At 42.2% G+C, this 17565-nt stretch overlaps 1 protein-coding gene across 2 annotated transcripts in view; it reads left to right on the forward strand.

The window, feature by feature from the left end:
• Nucleotides 1–17565, forward strand: part of TYW1B (tRNA-yW synthesizing protein 1 homolog B) — a 130271-nt gene that overhangs the window by 53488 nt on the left and 59218 nt on the right. For both annotated transcript variants that reach the window (XM_074974757.1, XM_074974758.1), the window contains 2 exons: nucleotides 2576–2753; nucleotides 6818–6953. In XM_074974757.1, the coding sequence (XP_074830858.1) occupies nucleotides 2576–2753; nucleotides 6818–6953 (314 nt within the window). The remainder of the gene's footprint in view (nucleotides 1–2575; nucleotides 2754–6817; nucleotides 6954–17565) is intronic.

Genomic DNA, 17565 nt, shown 5'->3' on the forward strand with positions numbered 1-17565 from the left:
GCCAGGGATGGTGGGGCCTGGGCTGTGGGGCTGGAGTGGGATAGAAGAGCTGGTCTTTGTTGCTGGAATGAAGTGAGGGGGTTGTGGGTGCAGGGTGGCATTGTGGCTAGAATGGGTTCTCCTTGCACCACCCCCACCCTGACATAGCTTCCAGCCACAGAATTCTCCATTGTGTAAATTAGAGAGAGAGAGAGAGAGATCTTATTGATTGATTGGCTGCTGAAGGGGACAGGGGCAGGATAATTTATTTGGTGGATGCTTTTTTCAGGTAGTGACTAGTAAACCCCATTGCCCTTCGCAAAGGTGGACGCTGCATAGTAGTAATAATTAAATCAATCAATCCTCTCACCCTCTCCCACTCCAGAAAAGCAGGTACCTTTGGTATTGCAGTCCTGGATTTGTAACGAAGTGTGCCCTGAAAATCTAGGTGCTGTAAGAGGTGGGGAGGGAAGGTCGCTTATCTGGGTGTTTCTGATAGGTTTAAACAAGATCCTTAATACAGTACTATAATGCTGGTACAGTGTGAACAGGGAAGTTTGGTCCGTAATGTTCATTATGCCTAAGCATTGCAGCTCAAGGGGAATGTGATATTAAAGTCGCAAAGAGCTGAGGTGGTGGAAGAGTGAGCACCATAGATCTGAAAGCGAGCTCATCCACAGGAAATGGGAAGTTGAATGTGGTCATTATGTTTAGTTATTAAGTGTATGGGAGTTCATGTGCTGCTTAACATGTCCATGTACTCACTGGGAATAACCCTGAACTAGCATATCATTTATGCTGGTCAAAATGATTGCTTATAAAACCTCAATACCCCACCATTTTGTATGTAGTGCATGCCATATTGGACTATAACTGTTGTAGGAAAATTTTAGAGAATTAAAAATGTGCTATTGGGATTATTTCTTATTTCCCTCTGCCTGTAAGCCTGGTGCCTTCGTCACCATTATCCAATAGCGTAGGGTTAATATGGGGAGGGAAATTAAGCTAAATGCCTCCCAGAATAACTTTGAGACATGGAAATGTCATGACTTTAATGTCTGATATCTCTGCTCCTTCCAGAACCAGAAGAAAGTGCTGTTTGTCCCATTGTAAAGCTGCGATTCTCCTTTCCAGTGGGGTAAAATTCCCATTTTGAGTCCTGGAGGGTCCCTGCGAGTAGACATTATTAGAGCTATGATGGGCTCAGGACTAAATCTAACTCATTTTAAATGCACTAAACTTCCTGGTTCTGGTCACAGACCAACTTCTCTGTTTAAGGTGGAGGCTGTATCCTCAAACGCCTTTCTTTATCTTGACGTTGCAGTCTAGTGGGTAATTTTCTGTACCATTTGAGCTGCAGTGTCTAGGCAACGTGAGGTGAGGTGAGGACTATGGTTTCAAGCCATAACTCTTTTTTAAAATGCTTAGTATATTATTCAAATGCATCAAGGCACCTCAGGCCAATATAAAGTGACATCTTCAGAATAGAAATTTGAATTGGCTTGCTTCTTATTCCTAGTGAAATGAGTTCACGTGCAGACGCAGAAGCTCAGGGAGCTGGTAATGGATGGGATAGAGCACTCTTCGTTCCCAGATTGCTAGTATGAATCTGGCTCATGTTATTAGGAGCTAAAAGCACTTACATCTGATGACTGTTCCACGGGATAGCTACAGCTGGTAGCCTTATTGTTGTTACCTTCTCACTTGGAAGTGGTCCTTGCAACTCAGGGATGAAGCAGTGTTTGGGTGTTAACAGGTCTTTTGTCTCAGGAAATGTCTTAAAGCAGATGGTATTGGTGACGAATACTGATTTGCAATTGAATATTGTTGCTGTGTTAAATGAAATGTGGGCCTTTGTTTTCGTGTGAAATGCACAAACTGCTTTCAGCTCTGAGGGAGGAGGAAAATAACTTGTTCATTTCTTCTTAAAGAACGGCTTATGGTTCTTGGTTTTGTTCCCTTGTTCCTATTCCTTCACGTGTGCTTTATTGAGGACTTATATGTGGGCGAGAGACTATTCTATACAGTGTACTAAAATATTGCTTTTGTTGTTTATACAGGTTCATTGTATACACAGTGAGCGGCGTCCTCTGTTGGTGCAAAGCAATGTTGGGGCATTGACTTCAATGATGCCATGTTAATTTACACCACCTGCGGATCTGGCTCAGTAGCTTCAGTCATCAGTCCCATTTTCTTGATCTTGACACAGTGAAAATCTTAAAATGAGTAGCAGCACAGGTGGATTGACTCAAGTGGATGATGATTCAGAAGGGTTGCTTACAAATTGGTGTTCAGTTACTGGAGGGTAAAATGTTTTTTTTTTTTTTTTAAGGATTAACCAATCTTCTCTTTCCCTGTGATGGACAGCATATTTTCATCATTCACTTTATTCTCTCCCCAGTTTCCAACGAATATCCAAGATGTGCTGTGTGTGTAGGTTTTGCATTAATTATTTTCAGAGTAGCAGCTGTGTTAGTCTGTATCCGCAAAAAGAAAAGCAGTACTTGGTGCCACAAGTACTCCTTTTTCTTTTTATGAATTATTTGTAAATTATTTTCCGACAGCGCTCTTCTCCCCACCTCTCCCTTTTTTCCAGGTGTGCCAGGAGTGAGAGTAGATCGCTTCGAAGAAGGGATGGTGGTGAAACACTGTGCTCTGTCTCTGGTGGGAGAGCCAATTATGTACCCAGAAATCAACACGTTCTTAAAACTGCTGCACCGGCACAACATCTCCAGCTTCCTGGTTACAAACGCACAGTTCCCTGTGGAGATTAGGTGAGAATCCTATGAAGTGTTTTGTTTTTTTTTTTAAATGGATTTTGTCTTGTTCTAAAGAGTTGGTGTTGTATGGTGTGCTTATATTTTATCATAGTGGAAATACACAATGCCACAGTCTGCATTACAAATAGCCATGAAAATTATTGCTCAAATCTGCCTGGGTCATAGTTTTAGTCTCTCTGGGCTCGTTTCCCTCCCTCTTCCTTCTCTTCTCCACACCAATGTACATTTACTTTATTATTTTTTTTCTGTGCCTCTTAAATTCAGTGCAATTACTTTGAAGTGAAATACAGGCAGTATAACCAAACGTCCATTCCAGAAGGTTCTGGAGATACCTAAAGTCTATAAGGATAAAACAAATGAAATGCAAATTGTGTTTTGCTTTTGGTGTTGCAATTGAGTAAAGGAAGGGAGTGTTTCTCATAAACAGACCGCAAATTAAAGCTCATGAGTTCTATTCCCAGTTCACTTGCTCGCTTCCTTGTGACCTTGGGCAATTCACTCACTTCTTCTCTCAGTATTCCCACCTGCAAAAGCTAATTAGTCATTTTTATCTAACCACGCAGAGGGAGTTGTGAAATTTAATATTTGTAAAGCATTTTCAGATACTTCGATTAAAGGTACTGGGTGAATTAAAAGTATTATTTGTCTCTTTTGAGAGTGCTTGACACCTGTTTAACCAAAAATCAGAACAGCAGTGAAAAACTCGCTGCTAATGTTCAGACCCTGTCTTCAGCTCCCACAACTTGGGGTGGGGGCAGGGAGGAAGAGTACTTCGAAAGGCATTAGTTAACAGCATAGGCCCAAATTCCTCTCTGGTGGAATGCTAGCAGTGTCACTGGAGGGTACAGCTGCGATGGCTTTGGTGTGTTATATTTCCCACAATCTCTAATTCCAGGTGAATAGGACATTCCATTTGTTGCAAAATAATAATTTACACATCAGTAATCTCTGACATTTTGGCTTCCTCTCTGGCTCCCTTTTTTGGTCTGAATGTGACGGCTGGAGGCACACATTTTTTGGAGTGAGTAATTAGGTACTCCAAAGCCATTCCAGATGATTGGGTAATTGTGTAATCAAGTTACTTTTCAAACCATGTATTATGGGCCTGATAAATAGAAACTAAACATAGAATTTAAAAAGAGAGCCAACACTATTTTTGAAAATATATTTCTTGGAAAATGTCTGTTTTTTTTTTTTTTTTAAATGATAAAATTCTAGTTTTGTTCTCTCATCAGCATGTCCATTGATCCCAACTAGCAAAATCCGAGCCTGTATATGGTACAGCAGTTAATAAGACTTGCTTTAAGAACACACAAACCTTGCTAAGATAAAAGTGGTCTTATTCCTGCTGCTGAGCTTAGACTGTACAGTTTATTGACATGACATTTTGTCGGTATTGTAAGTCTCTTAGGGATCTGACGCTGGCTGTGTACAAAAGCATTTTCAGGTTTAGCTGGTAATTATATCCACTACATTAGGTTGTGTCCCTTGTTTTGTTCACTACTAAATCCATGTCAGAGCTCCGTGGAATATCGCAGCAGCTCTCACAGCTTGTGGGGTAGAATGACAAGTGTATTCATTGGTTTCAGAGTAACAGCCGTGTTAGTCTGTATTCGCAAAAAGAAAAGGAGTACTTGTGGCACCTTAGAGACTAACCAGTTTATTTGAGCATGAGCTTTCAGCTCACGAAAGCTCATGCTCAAATAAATTGGCTAGTCTCTAAGGTGCCACAAGTACTCCATTTCTTTTTAAGTGTATTCATGTACTTTCAGACCCAGCTATGCCCCCTTGTGGGTGCTGGGGCTCAGTCGGTCACTGCAAAGCGGAACAGCATAGTGCAAGAGGGTATGTAAAACCTCTGCTCATGATCGCATCCCCATCTTTCTGTGGTATAACTGTACTAATTCTGCTGGCTGCCTGCAGCTGCTGGGGATGGCGCATGCTTTGGTTCCTTGGAGAAGAGGAACTTTTCCAGTTACCATTCTGAAAGTGACTAGCTCTGTCTTCAGTGATACCTTTTTATCATTATTATTATTATATTATTTTATTAGGCAAATGTAACATGCAAAAGACTGGCTACGCTCTTTGTAATTGAATATTCCAATCCCTTGATACCTGGAACACTTGGCCATTTGGGCAATTGCTGCTTGGACTGTCAGTTCAGAGCATGCTCACTAGTAAACTGGTTCTTAATCTAAACTGTTAGATTTGTTTCCCATTAATGATCTGTTCTTGTCTGAATCTGGAGAGGAGGTATATGCTTGGATACTTTGCAAGTTCATGTCGAGTAATTGGATTTTCTAACCATTGACAGCTCAGCTCTGGTCTCATTCCAGACAATTCTTGTCACTTTTAGTTTTCACCTTCATGTTTTTTTAAAGCAGGAGTGATTGACAGCTGTATGAAAGATTCTTTTTTAAAAGTACTAGATCAGACTGGAGTTGTAGCCTGCTCGTTAGCAGCTTTCACAGGCAGCATTTGTGGAAGGCTCTTCCTTAATTTCCTAAGACATTGGCTAGTAGACCCACAGAGCTGTGTGATAAAATTTTGAAGCTGTCACTTTATCTAGAAGGCATTGTGGTAGAGTGTTTTTGCCTGGTGTTTGACAAATATCACTAGCCCTCCAGAAGAGACAAAAGGGTATAAAAATTAATTGCCTTTGTCTATTTCTCTTGATTTTAAGGAGCTTGCTAAGTCTGATTCTCTCAGCTCGTTACTCTTTGTTCATTATTCCTTGCATAGCAGAATCCAGTGTTGTTTATTCTGCTCTTTGCATCCCCAGTTATCTGTGTCTGCATCACACTTGCTAGCCTTGGGGTTCCAGCATGGATGAAATCGGTCACAGGTTCTTGGACAGCAGAATAGGTTTAAGCTTTTAGAAGTCACTTACGTAGTGCTTGTGTTAACCCACTGGTGAATGTGTGTTTTAACTGGAGGCTGTGACAACTCCTGTCCTCTGTGGATCAGCATAGGGGGCATTCACTAGGAGATTACACTTGTAAAAAGAGTAATGTCTTAAATTATAAAAGAGCTAGAGCATAATACGCTTTCCTGCAGAAATCCAAGCTGCAGCTCTTTGCACTTAGACTGATGCGGGCTGGGATTACTGTAATGACCTCTTTAGTCAACTTCACAAAGGCATTGATGTCCTTGTGGGAGCTATATCCCACGCTTTTTGCACCAGAGGAACAGTCCTCAAAATGTGGGAACTTGGGAGCCTGGGCTATTAAAATGTGGGGAGGAAATCATAACTAAGGATATGCTTTGGAATCAATGTCTCATATGACAGTAGGTCTCTGGCCCCAAGCATGTTTACAGTAGTGCTAGCTGAAAAGGATTCAGTGCAAAATTTTGAGCGGGTCCCATGAAATAAGGTCCTCTACGAAGTACCAGGAGCACATTTGTAAAGCCACTTTTATACTTCTTTTGTTGCAAAAAGCCCATTTGCATGTGGCTTACAGTTTTGGAGCCTTAAAGTTCCACCTGCCTAGCTCAGAGATGTCCCACCCTGCCGGGTGAACTCCACTGAGCAGCACTGCATTTCTGTTGAATAGGGCTGCCTTCCTGTAGGACAGGTGGAATTTTAGGGCACTTTGCCTGCAGATGTTCCACTAGGAAGTGAAGCTTTTAAATGCTTCAGGTGAGACTCCAGGCTCTTTTGATCACAGGCCGCTTGGGAAGGCTTTTCTTAATTAGTGTTCTACTTGGATGAAAGATGCTGTTCAGTGAGGATTGGATTGTTGAACTATCACTGGGCTTGACCCTTCCGCGAGTGGTTAGTATGTGGTATTCCTAGCTTTGTGGCACATTATGTGGTGAAAGACTATTTTCTGTTGCTATTAGAAACCCCAGCCATTTGGTAAAGATGCACTGCTGAACTTCGAGAGAGTATGCTGTAAATATTACATTACTGCTTTTGCTTCTGGGAACAGAGCAGAGTCCAGCATAGTTATTTGCTCTGCCATGTTATGTCTTATGGATGCTTCTGTAAAAAAGCATAAATTCAGTTAGCTGTAATGTCTGAAAATAATGATTTTCCTCTCCTTTTTATTGCCAAGGAACCTTGAGCCAATAACGCAGCTGTATGTCAGCGTGGATGCTAGCACCAAAGAAAGCCTGAAGAAAATTGACCGTCCCCTCTTCAAGGATTTCTGGCAAAGGTTTCTAGACAGTTTAAAGGCCTTGGCTGAAAAGGTACCAAATTAAGAACAGTTTTTGTTAACTTTTTTCCCTTTCTTCCCATTTTCCGCTCAGGAGGGGGGTGAGGTTTTGTGGGGCTTGAAGGAAATGGGGTGCTGAATTCCTTAAGAGCTTTATTTCTGTGCTTTGTACAGTTTGTGGTGTTAGGATAAGGAGTATAGCAATCCAAACTCAAAGCTAACAAAGGACTCTGGGTTTTTTTGTGTGGGAATAAATTTCAGGAGAGGAGAGGTAGAATGTGTGTCAGGAAGAGAATCGTGTATTTATTTTGCTGTCCAAAATGGAGGTAGTCCCTGCCAAAACTGCTTGCAGCCAAAACGAGGCAGTTGGAGAAAGGTAGGAAGCCCAGAAGAGTTCATGAAAGCACATGTGATAGCTAACATTTGTTTCCAAAGCTTTCACCAGGAGCTCAGTAAAGCCCCTGTCTTGTGAACACTTACACATTGGCTGCAATGGGACTACTGATGTGTAAAAATAAGCATATGTGTAAAAGTTTGTTTGCAGGATTGGGGCCGAAGAAAGTGGCTGTATATATTTGGACAATGTAAGGATGCTGCCTCTTCCTGATATTTCCAGGTTGTAACTTTCTTGCTGTACTGCATAAGGCAGTTGAACACTGGGCCAAATTCACGGCAGGCTTACGACCTGCTTATACCAGCTGTGAGTTTAGGCCACAATCTTTATAGTTTTCCTTCTCTCTGACAGAGCCCTACTTATCTGACTTGGGCACTGTGTGAATTAACAAGCTAGGTGTTTTGTGTACATATTTTCTCTTGTCTTTACTATTGCAGCACTCAGAAAAAAAGCTTTTATTTATATTTCTGGCACAACTTTACATGCTGCCTCTGGTACTGAGCAGATGGGAGATGCTATTTAGTGTATATAATAAGCTTTGCTGTGTTCTGAGACTACAAATATTAGGCCTGTTTCTGCCAGATTTACTTACATGAATAGACCCATTAACTTCAATGGAACTGCCTGAAGGTTTGGTCCTGCAAATGCACGCAATTAGCTTTCTCACTTGGATACACCCGTTTCATTTGCTGGCAGTACTCACATGGGTAAAGGTACTTGTGTAGAGTGGCCGTGTACAGGATCATCTTGTTAAACTCAGGGCTAAATCTGGCTTCAGCAAAGTCGGGGGCAAAATTTCCGTTAACTTTAATGGGATCAGAATTTGGCTTGGGGATGCCCAAACTCGATTAACCCAAAATGAAACAAAACCAACCAAACAAAAAGGGGGATATTTTGATGTACTAGGAAATCTGCCTTTGGCAGAATGTCTCTCTTGACCTTGGTTATATAAGGTACAGTCACTGCTGAATTCCTGTCTGTTGTCAGAATCTTTCCACCTTCATTTTTTGTGAGGAACATATTGGCAGTTATATCCATAGAGCTAAAAATACTTTTGGTCAAGGTGAAGAGGAAAGGGAAAAAAAAGCCAAGCTGATAGCTGCATTTTTTTTTCCCTTCAAAGACAGATTTGGGTGTTCTTATAACACTGACAACACAGCACCCTCTTAATAGCAGCCAAGGTTGACGATATCCTTTATCAGCAATGGGGTATGATTTGCATAACGCCAGGGCAAAAATATGCAAATGTCAAAATCCCCTAGGAATCTTGTATATTTTAGATGATTTTGTAATTTTACACATGGCTGTGGTTATAGGGGGTGTCTAGAAACACCTGAAGTGACTTATTAAGAAGGAGAACCTTCCAGGTTTTCTCCTCGGTGTGCATGCTTTTGTGTCCAAGTTGGAGATTAAGCACTGTTTCGTAGGACTCTGAATTAAGTGTGGGGAAAGCTGATGCTGCTTCTGATGATCTCAAGGTGTACGGTTCACACTACAATATGGATGTTGGGATAGGGAAGCGATGATGCATTGTGTTGAGGAAAGCAGTGCTATGTATCAGGAAACGGAACACAAATCCTCAGTTTTGCACGTTGCATTCAGCTGTCGTGTCTTATATAATTCCTCCAAGACACAGACAAGATGATATTGTAGTTGATATAAGGTCATTGTTATTAAGAGTTTATAGTGGGTTTTCATCCCCTGTGCTGCCAAAAACCAAAAGGCTTCTAAAACTGACATAAAATGTCTTCCTGTGCTTGCTACAACTTTGTTTGGCAAGAGTTGTTCCTGTATTCTCGTTCTCCCTCATCCTACCGGTGGTTGGTTGCTTGTATCACAGTAGTGCATGGAGGGCCCAGACAAGAGCAGGGCTCTGTTGTGGTTGGTACTGTAAGTATGAGAGTCAGTCCCTGCCTGGCATCTTGGGAAGCCAGGTAGCCTGGGAGCCCTGCGGTCTCCAGCTCCAGGGAAAGCCCCGTGGTAGGGCTGTCTGGAGTCAGAGACCCGGGGAGATCATCCCAGGACTTTCAGGATCCCAGCTCTGCAGCAGGGGGTTGGAAACCTTGAGAGACCACAGGAATTCCAGGCTCCCTGTTGCAGAGCCAGGAGCAGTGTCTCAGTCAGGGCTCCCTGCCGTGGTGCTGAGAGTCCTGACTCCACAGCAGAGATCCTGGAAATCCTGGCATGGCGGGACTGTCCTGGAGCTGAAAACCCTAGGAGCCTGGGGACCCTGGCTCCAGGGCAGACTATGTGGCACTGCAGGATTTCATCAGAACCCTAGTGGGCAGAGTTTCACCCCTAGTTTGTCAAACCAGTCTTGCTTTCATGAGAAATTTCTGGTTCAATGACCTGGTGTTTTCGGAATAAACAGTTTCTTCAGAAAATCTCTGACCATCTCTTATCAGGATATCGCTTTCCAGTGGAAGCAACAGTGTATCTCCCAGCTGATGTGGAGAAGCTGTTTTCGGGCGTAAGTCTTGCTCTCTCCAAAGTAATCTTTATTGCAGTGGTCTTTATGATGAATTTTCCATTCTGAAATACTCTTCCCGAGAGATCTGTGTGATTTAGTGTTAGATAGCTGGTGAGTACTCAGAAAGCTTTATTTGTTTCGGATCCAAATGTATATTCTGAACATGTCTTAAGCACTGTTTATCAATGAAAAGTAAGGGACAGGTGTCAACTGAGTGCTTAAACTAACATCTAATTTAAAGTGTGCTTTTTCCAAACATCATGTCTGAAATACCCAGCAGAGCTCACTCACCCCTTCATCCTTCCAAAGCAGATGACTTTAGGTGATCAAAAAGATCAAGGGGTGACTTAATTTACGGTGGACAAGTACGTTCCTGGGGAGAAAGTGCTTGGGATTAAAGGATTTTTCGTTGTAGTGGTGAAAGACATAATAAGAACCAGTGGCTGTAAGGTAAAGCTGGACAGATTAAAATTAGGAAATAAAGCTGTTGCTTTTAATAGTGAGGGTCTTGAATTACTAGAACAAACTACTGAGGGAAATGATGAATCCTCCATCTCTTGAAGTCTTTAGCTCAAGTCTGAATGCCTTTCTGGAAGAGATGCTTTAGCCAAACCCAGGGTATTAGGCTCTCTACAGGAGTAATTGGGTGACATTCCGTGTCCTGTGTTACACAGTCAGACTCGATAATCTAATGGCTCCTTTTGGCCTTTAAAATCTATGATTCTATGGACTTGATTTCCATGAATTCTACTGGGTGAGGTTCTGTATGATGACAGCTGGTAAAAATTAAGCACCTGTCTGTGCTGCCTGGACAATGCAAATCCGGTGATATGTCTCCTAAAAAGAGGGTGTGGCGGTTAGCACAAGTGATGGAGCGACCTTGCATGGGACCTCAAGCATCACTTGGCTCGTAGTTGGTCAGCTGCTTCGGGGGGGTTGAAAAATGGCATAATAATTTAGCCGATTTTAAAGGGAGCACATTTTATTTTTTGGTATGTGACTTACATATTTGTACATCAGAAGCTATAAAATTATCTTGGAGAAAAGTTGAAGTAGGTGCCAGCAGAGTGTTAAGATCTGGGTTTGGGATTCATCATTATCCTGTGGTACCTGTGTGCGCACACGTATATTTTTCTTTGAGAAATTAGTTCAACTAATTTTTAAGCAGGGAGCTGTTTGCTCATAAAAAAAAAAAATTCATGGAGCTGATGAATACCAGAGTATAGGAAAAAGTCAATTTTCTGAGCTTGATGCATTCTGCAGAATTCTTTTCCACCTCCGCATGGTGCCACCTCTTTGTCATCTTTAGGTGCCCCCCAGGTACCTCTTACTTCTCCATCTCCTTGACTTAATCATCATAAATCCTTTCCAATCTGCTCAGTACACTGTACCTCAAAGTACTTGCTGTGCTGCCAGACACCAAGTAGGCATTATTGCACTCTTTTAACTTTCAGAGTGCAGGTGCCAATGTTCTCTTAAACAGATTAGAACGCTTGGGCAGGGGGAGTCCAAACCCTAGGTTAATATAACATTATGGCCCTGCAAGAATTGATGAACAAGCAGGACATTAACCTGCCCTTAAAAAAGGGTCACACAAGCTAAGGAACTCCTTGGTGAGCCTTTCCAGAGTTCATTCTAAATTGTATCTTTTTGTGGGATTTAGATCCTAAGTTTTAGATCTTTTCCTTTCTTCAAGTTAATTGAAATTTCATTGGGAAAAGGGTCATGACTCTTTGCAGATGCAGTGCTGCAGAAGTTCCTCATCTTCAGTATGAAAGAATGTTCTTAACTGTGCTTAACTGAGGACTTCACATATTGAACAGCGAGACCCTTAAATACAGTGCCATATTCCCCGATCCTGCCAAGCGATACATACACGTAGATCTGTACTCCATGCATGGAGTCACCTTAAGGGGTGGTGTTTGCAGACCCATTTGCAGGATCAGGGCCTCAAAATGTGAAACGGCACTTATACATCAGTTTACCACTTTCTGACTCTCTTTATGACACCACTTCTATGTAGGTTTCAGAGTAACAGCCGTGTTAGTCTGTATTTGCAAAAAGAAAAGGAGTACTTGTGGCACCTTAGAGACTAACCAATTTATTTGAGCATAAGCTTTCGTGAGCTACAGCTCACTTCATCGGATGCATACTGTGGAAAGTGTAGAAGATCTTATTATATAAACACAAAGCATGAAAAAATACTTCCTCCCACCCCACTCTCCTGCTGGTAATAGCTTATCTAAAGCCTCTCCTTCTGCCCCTCCACCCCCACGAACATGATACAGTTCTGTGGTGACCTGGAATCCTATTTTCGACGTCTCCGACTCAAGGAATATTTCCAACATACCTCTGAACAACATACTAATCCACAGAGACCTCCCTACCAACACTACAAAAAGAAGGATTCTAGGTGGACTCCTCCTGAAGGTCGAAACAGCAGACTGGACTTCTACATAGAGTGCTTCCGCCGACGTGCACGGGCTGAAATTGTGGAAAAGCAGCATCACTTGCCCCATAACCTCAGCCGTGCGGAACACAATGCCATCCACAGCCTCAGAAACAACTCTGACATCATAATCAAAAAGGCTGACAAAGGAGGTGCTGTTGTCATCATGAATAGGTCGGAATATGAACAAGAGGCTGCTCGGCAGCTCTCCAACATCACTTTCTACAAGCTATTACCCTCTGATCCCACTGAGAGTTACCAAAAGCAACTACAGCATTTGCTCAAGAAACTCCCTGAAAAAGCACAAGATCAAATCCGCACAGACACACCCCTGGAACCCTGACCTGGGATATTCTATCTACTACCCAAGATCCATAAACCTGGAAATCCTGGGCGCCCCATCATCTCAGGCATTGGCACCCTGACAGCAGGATTGTCTGGCTATGTAGACTCCCTCCTCAGGCCCTACGCTACCAGCACTCCCAGCTACCTTCGGGACACCACTGACTTCCTGAGGAAACTACAATCCATCGGTGATCTTCCTGATAACACCATCCTGGCCACTATGGATGTAGAAGCCCTCTACACCAACATTCCACACAAAGATGGACTACAAGCCGTCAAGAACACTATCCCCGATAATGTCATGGCTAACCTGGTGGCTGAACTTTGACTTTGTCCTTACCCGTAACTATTTTACATTTGGGGACAATGTATACCTTCAGATCAGCGGCACTGCTATGGGTACCCACATGGCCCCTCAGTATGCCAACATTTTTATGGCTGACTTAGAACAACGCTTCCTCAGCTCTCGTCCCCTAACGCCCCTACTCTGCTTGCGCTATATTGATGACATCTTCATCATCTGGACCCATGGAAAAGAAGCCCTTGAGGAATTCCACCATGATTTCAACAATTTCCATCCACCATCAACCTCAGCCTGGTCCAGTCCACACAAGAGATCCACTTCCTGGACACTACAGTGCTAATAAACGATGGTCACATCAACACCACCCTATACCGGAAACCTACTGACCGCTATTCCTACCTACATGCCTCCAGCTTTCACCCTGACCACACCACACGATCCATCGTCTACAGCCAAGCTCTGCGATACAACCGCATTTGCTCCAACCCCTCAGACAGAGACAGACACCTACAAGATCTCTATCAAGCATTCTTACAACTACAATACCCCCCTGCGGAAGTGAAGAAACAGATTGATAGAGCCAGAAGAGTTCCCAGAAGTCACCTGCTACAGGACAGGCCTAACAAAGAAAATAACAGAACGCCACTAGCCGTCACCTTCAGCCCCCAACTAAAACCCCTCCAACGCATTATTAAGGATCTACAACCTATCCTGAAGGATGACCCAACACTCTCACAAATCTTGGGAGACAGGCCAGTCCTTGCCTACAGACAGCCCCCCAACCTGAAGCAAATACTCACCAGCAACCACCACACAACAGAACCACTAACCCAGGAACCTATCCTTGCAACAAAGCCCGTTGCCAACTGTGCCCACATATCTATTCAGGGGACACCATCACAGGGCCTAATAACATCAGCCACACTATCAGAGGCTCATTCACCTGCACATCCACCAATGTGATATATGCCATCATGTGCCAGCAGTGCCCCTCTGCCATGTACATTGGTCAAACTGGACAGTCTCTACGTAAAAGAATAAATGGACACAAATCAGATGTCAAGAATTATAACATTCATAAACCAGTCGGAGAACACTTCAATCTCTGATCATGCGATTACAGACATGAAAGTCGCTATTTTACAACAAAAAAACTTCAAATCCAGACTCCAGCGAGAAACTGCTGAATTGGAATTCATTTGCAAATTGGATACAATTAACTTGAATAGAGACTGGGAGTGGCTTAGTCATTGTGCAAGGTGGCCTATTTCCCCTTGTTTTTTCCTAACCCCCCTCCCTCCCCCCCCGATGTTCTTGTTAAACCCTGGATTTGTGCTGAAAATGGCCCACCTTGATTATCATACACAATGTAAGGAGAGTGGTCACTTTGGATAAGCTATTACCAGCAGGAGAGTGAGTTTGTGTGTGTGTGTGGGGGGAGGGGGGGGAGAGAACCTGGATTTGTGTTGGAAATGGCCCACCTTGATTATCATACACATTGTAAGGAGAGTGGTCACTTTAGATAAGCTATTACCAGCAGGAGAGTGGGGTGGGAGGAGGTATTTTTTCATGCTTTGTGTTTATATAATAAGATCTTCTACGCTTTCCACAGTATGCATCCGATGAAGTGAGCTGTAGCTCACGAAAGCTTATGCTCAAATAAATTGGTTAGTCTCTAAGGTGCCACAAGTACTCCTTTTCTTTTCACTTCTACGTAATTCCTCATAGATATCTGAGTGTATATGGAGATGCCTGGATCTAGATTTCAAAATTATGCAAGCTTGTGTCTGGTATTGTTTACTTAGCTCTTCTTTTTAATGTGATCCTTACTGCAACTTACTCTTTGGTTCTGTGTGTTTATACATGATGTTTGTAAATATGTATCTTCAGAGTAAAGTCTTAGTTGTGCTTTGGGGCTAATGCTCTATTACATAATATATGCCAATAATTATAGCTTTTATGCTTGCAACAGATTTTGGTTTGTGTGGAGATTATTTTGTGTGGTTGAGGGGAGAAATCTCTACTAGTCGGTTTGGAAAGACTGGTCTTTGTTTCTGAACCAAGATATATATTTTTTAAGGAGACTGTAAAATTCAAAATTTGCAACAGACATTGAAATCAGTATTCAATTATGTGTCACTATAAATTTAGAAAAATCTGCCTCTCATGCACAGTAGACCATCTCTTCTCCACCAGCTGTTTGCTAGCTTTAATGATTTTGTTGACAAGATTTATTGATGTAATCATTGTGAATTGAAACATCATGAAAGTTAGAAACGTACAATGTTTTATGTTAAATGATACTCCCTGAAATACGTTGCCCTCTTTCAGCATGGCGTACCGAGTATAACCAGAATGAATCTTTAACAAAAACATCTGGACTTTGGAAAGAATAAACACATACTTAGCCTTTTCTAACCTTTCTAATATCTCTTGTAGAAAGGAAAAGGGAACGAAGAAGTTTGTAAATAATATTGCAAAATCAAACCTGATTAATATTCCACATCATTGGTCTCTACTGGGATACCTGGAGACCTGAAATTACAAATAATTACATTTTAAAAGACTGGTTAAGGATCAGTTCCTGTTTTGCTTACCTGGTGTCAGACTTCTATTTTTTCCTCTGCAGGAGTTGTTAATTCCTAGCTCTTATATATCACTTTTCAGCTGTAGATCTCAAAGCGCTTTACAGAGGAGGTAAGCATCATCTTCCCTATTTTATAGATGAGCAAACTGAGGGGAAGTGACTTGCCCAAGGTCACCCTGCAATCCAGTGCCAGAGCTGGGAGTAGAATCCAGCTCTGTTTAGTCCCAGTCCACTAGACCATGCTGCCCTTGAGAGTTGATGACTTGGGAAATACCCAAAAGAGAGCATTCTCTGTCCTTCTAGAAGAGTCACTGTGTCCCACTGGGTTGACTTGGGAAGCCAGAGTTCTGTTCTGACACTTACATGTTGTGTGACCTTGGGCAAGTCCCTTAACTTCTTTATTCTTTATCTGTAAAACGGGGCTGCTCATACTGACTTTTGAAAAGCACTCAGCGATCTTTAGCTGAAAAGGTTCTATGCATATATGTATTCGTTGGAACTCTTGCAGGGGAAAGATGGGGACTGATCACTGGTTGTGTCAGCTAAGCAAAGGAGAATTAAATCTAATTTAATTTAGAATGGTGCTGGACCAAATGCTGTGTGGACTTGTACTGGGTCTGTTCAAGTTTTCCCATCTTTTAAATGATGTAACCTCTTTTAACTGTTAGACGTTTCTGTTGTCTTTAAACAAATACCAAGAAGCTCTAACTTGGTGATTTATAAGAAAGTATTTATTTCATCCATTGAATTTTTTTTATTTGACATTTCATGAAAGAAGAGGAGCTGACAAAGCATTTCCAAGGGTGATTTACATTTTCATTTCAATGAGAGCGAATGTAAAACTGATGCAAAAGCACCACAAACAAAACTGAGAAATTCAGTACTGTGAAGAATATAGATACTGGTGTGCTAATGCATATCGAAAACAGAGGGAAAGAAAGAAACGTGGATCCTTCCACACCCAAGAAAAATGGAATAGTAAGATAGCTCTTACTGGAATAAGAGAAATCCGCAACAAGGTTGAATATGCAACCTTTGTTCCATGTGGTAGGCTGTTTGGGGTTGTAATTGTGACTTCCACATAAGGCTAAATTGTGCTCTTAATTATGCCTGAGCTACCAAGGACAGATTTTGGCTAATTGCTTCTACATGTCTAGAAAGGATTTACCCCAGCACACTGAAGCAGTACATATGCATTCCAAGATAAAGAGCCAGGTTTTGGTGTTCAGGTTGGTGGCCGTATTCTAGATTACATTATTCTAGATTATTCTAGATCTCAGTGCAAATGAGAGCAGAATCTGGCCCTAAACTTTCACTTTTGTTGGGGTTGCTATATTGTGAGTGAGTTGAGTGCCAATTTTCTTGAGCTGGGTTCTTTTTCTTGCAGCCTATAGTGTGCCATGTTTGGGGTCTTCGCATGAATGCAAGGAATATGTGCCTTAAACAGTTCCTTTATTATAATTCTACATCCACCTAGCAGGACATGAGACCAAAGCTGCTCCTAGCATTGTCAGGACGTTGCGTACTGGACAGCATTCAGAGCCCTGCATGGCTATACGAAGGGTAACCTTTGACCTTTCCAGCCACACCCATCAACTTTAGGAACTAGGAGCCTCTGAGGGCAGCCAGGTCAGGCCATTTGTAGTCTCGTTGATGTTGTAGGATCTGAGCATTAGGGCCAGATGCTGCATTTCTTCCTTGGACAAAATTCCCATTTGGTTTGCCACTCTAAGGACTGGAAGGCTTGCCCTGCAGCGATCTTCAGAGCCATTTCTGAAGCTGCTACACTGAAGAATTGTTTTCCAAAAAATTAAAGTTGGGGATTCCTACTCATGAAAGCTTACCTACCTTGAACAGAGTGGAGTCGTTTTGGAACTGGAATCTCTTAATTAGAGGTTGACCAAAGGCTGTAAACTAATTGCCAATTAAAGGTGATTTTTTTGTTTGTTTTTACATTAAGGCTTGTCATTATGTTTCAATTTAATGGGTTGGTTCAGCTGCTCTGATTAATGTCAGCAATACGGAAAGGGAATAGTGTAGCAGTCAATTTTATGACTAGCATTAACACCATTGATTTTTGATGTAAGGACCATGTAA

Source organism: Natator depressus, chromosome 17 (assembly GCF_965152275.1).
Source record: "Natator depressus isolate rNatDep1 chromosome 17, rNatDep2.hap1, whole genome shotgun sequence".
In the NCBI taxonomy this organism is placed as follows: domain Eukaryota; kingdom Metazoa; phylum Chordata; order Testudines; family Cheloniidae; genus Natator; species Natator depressus.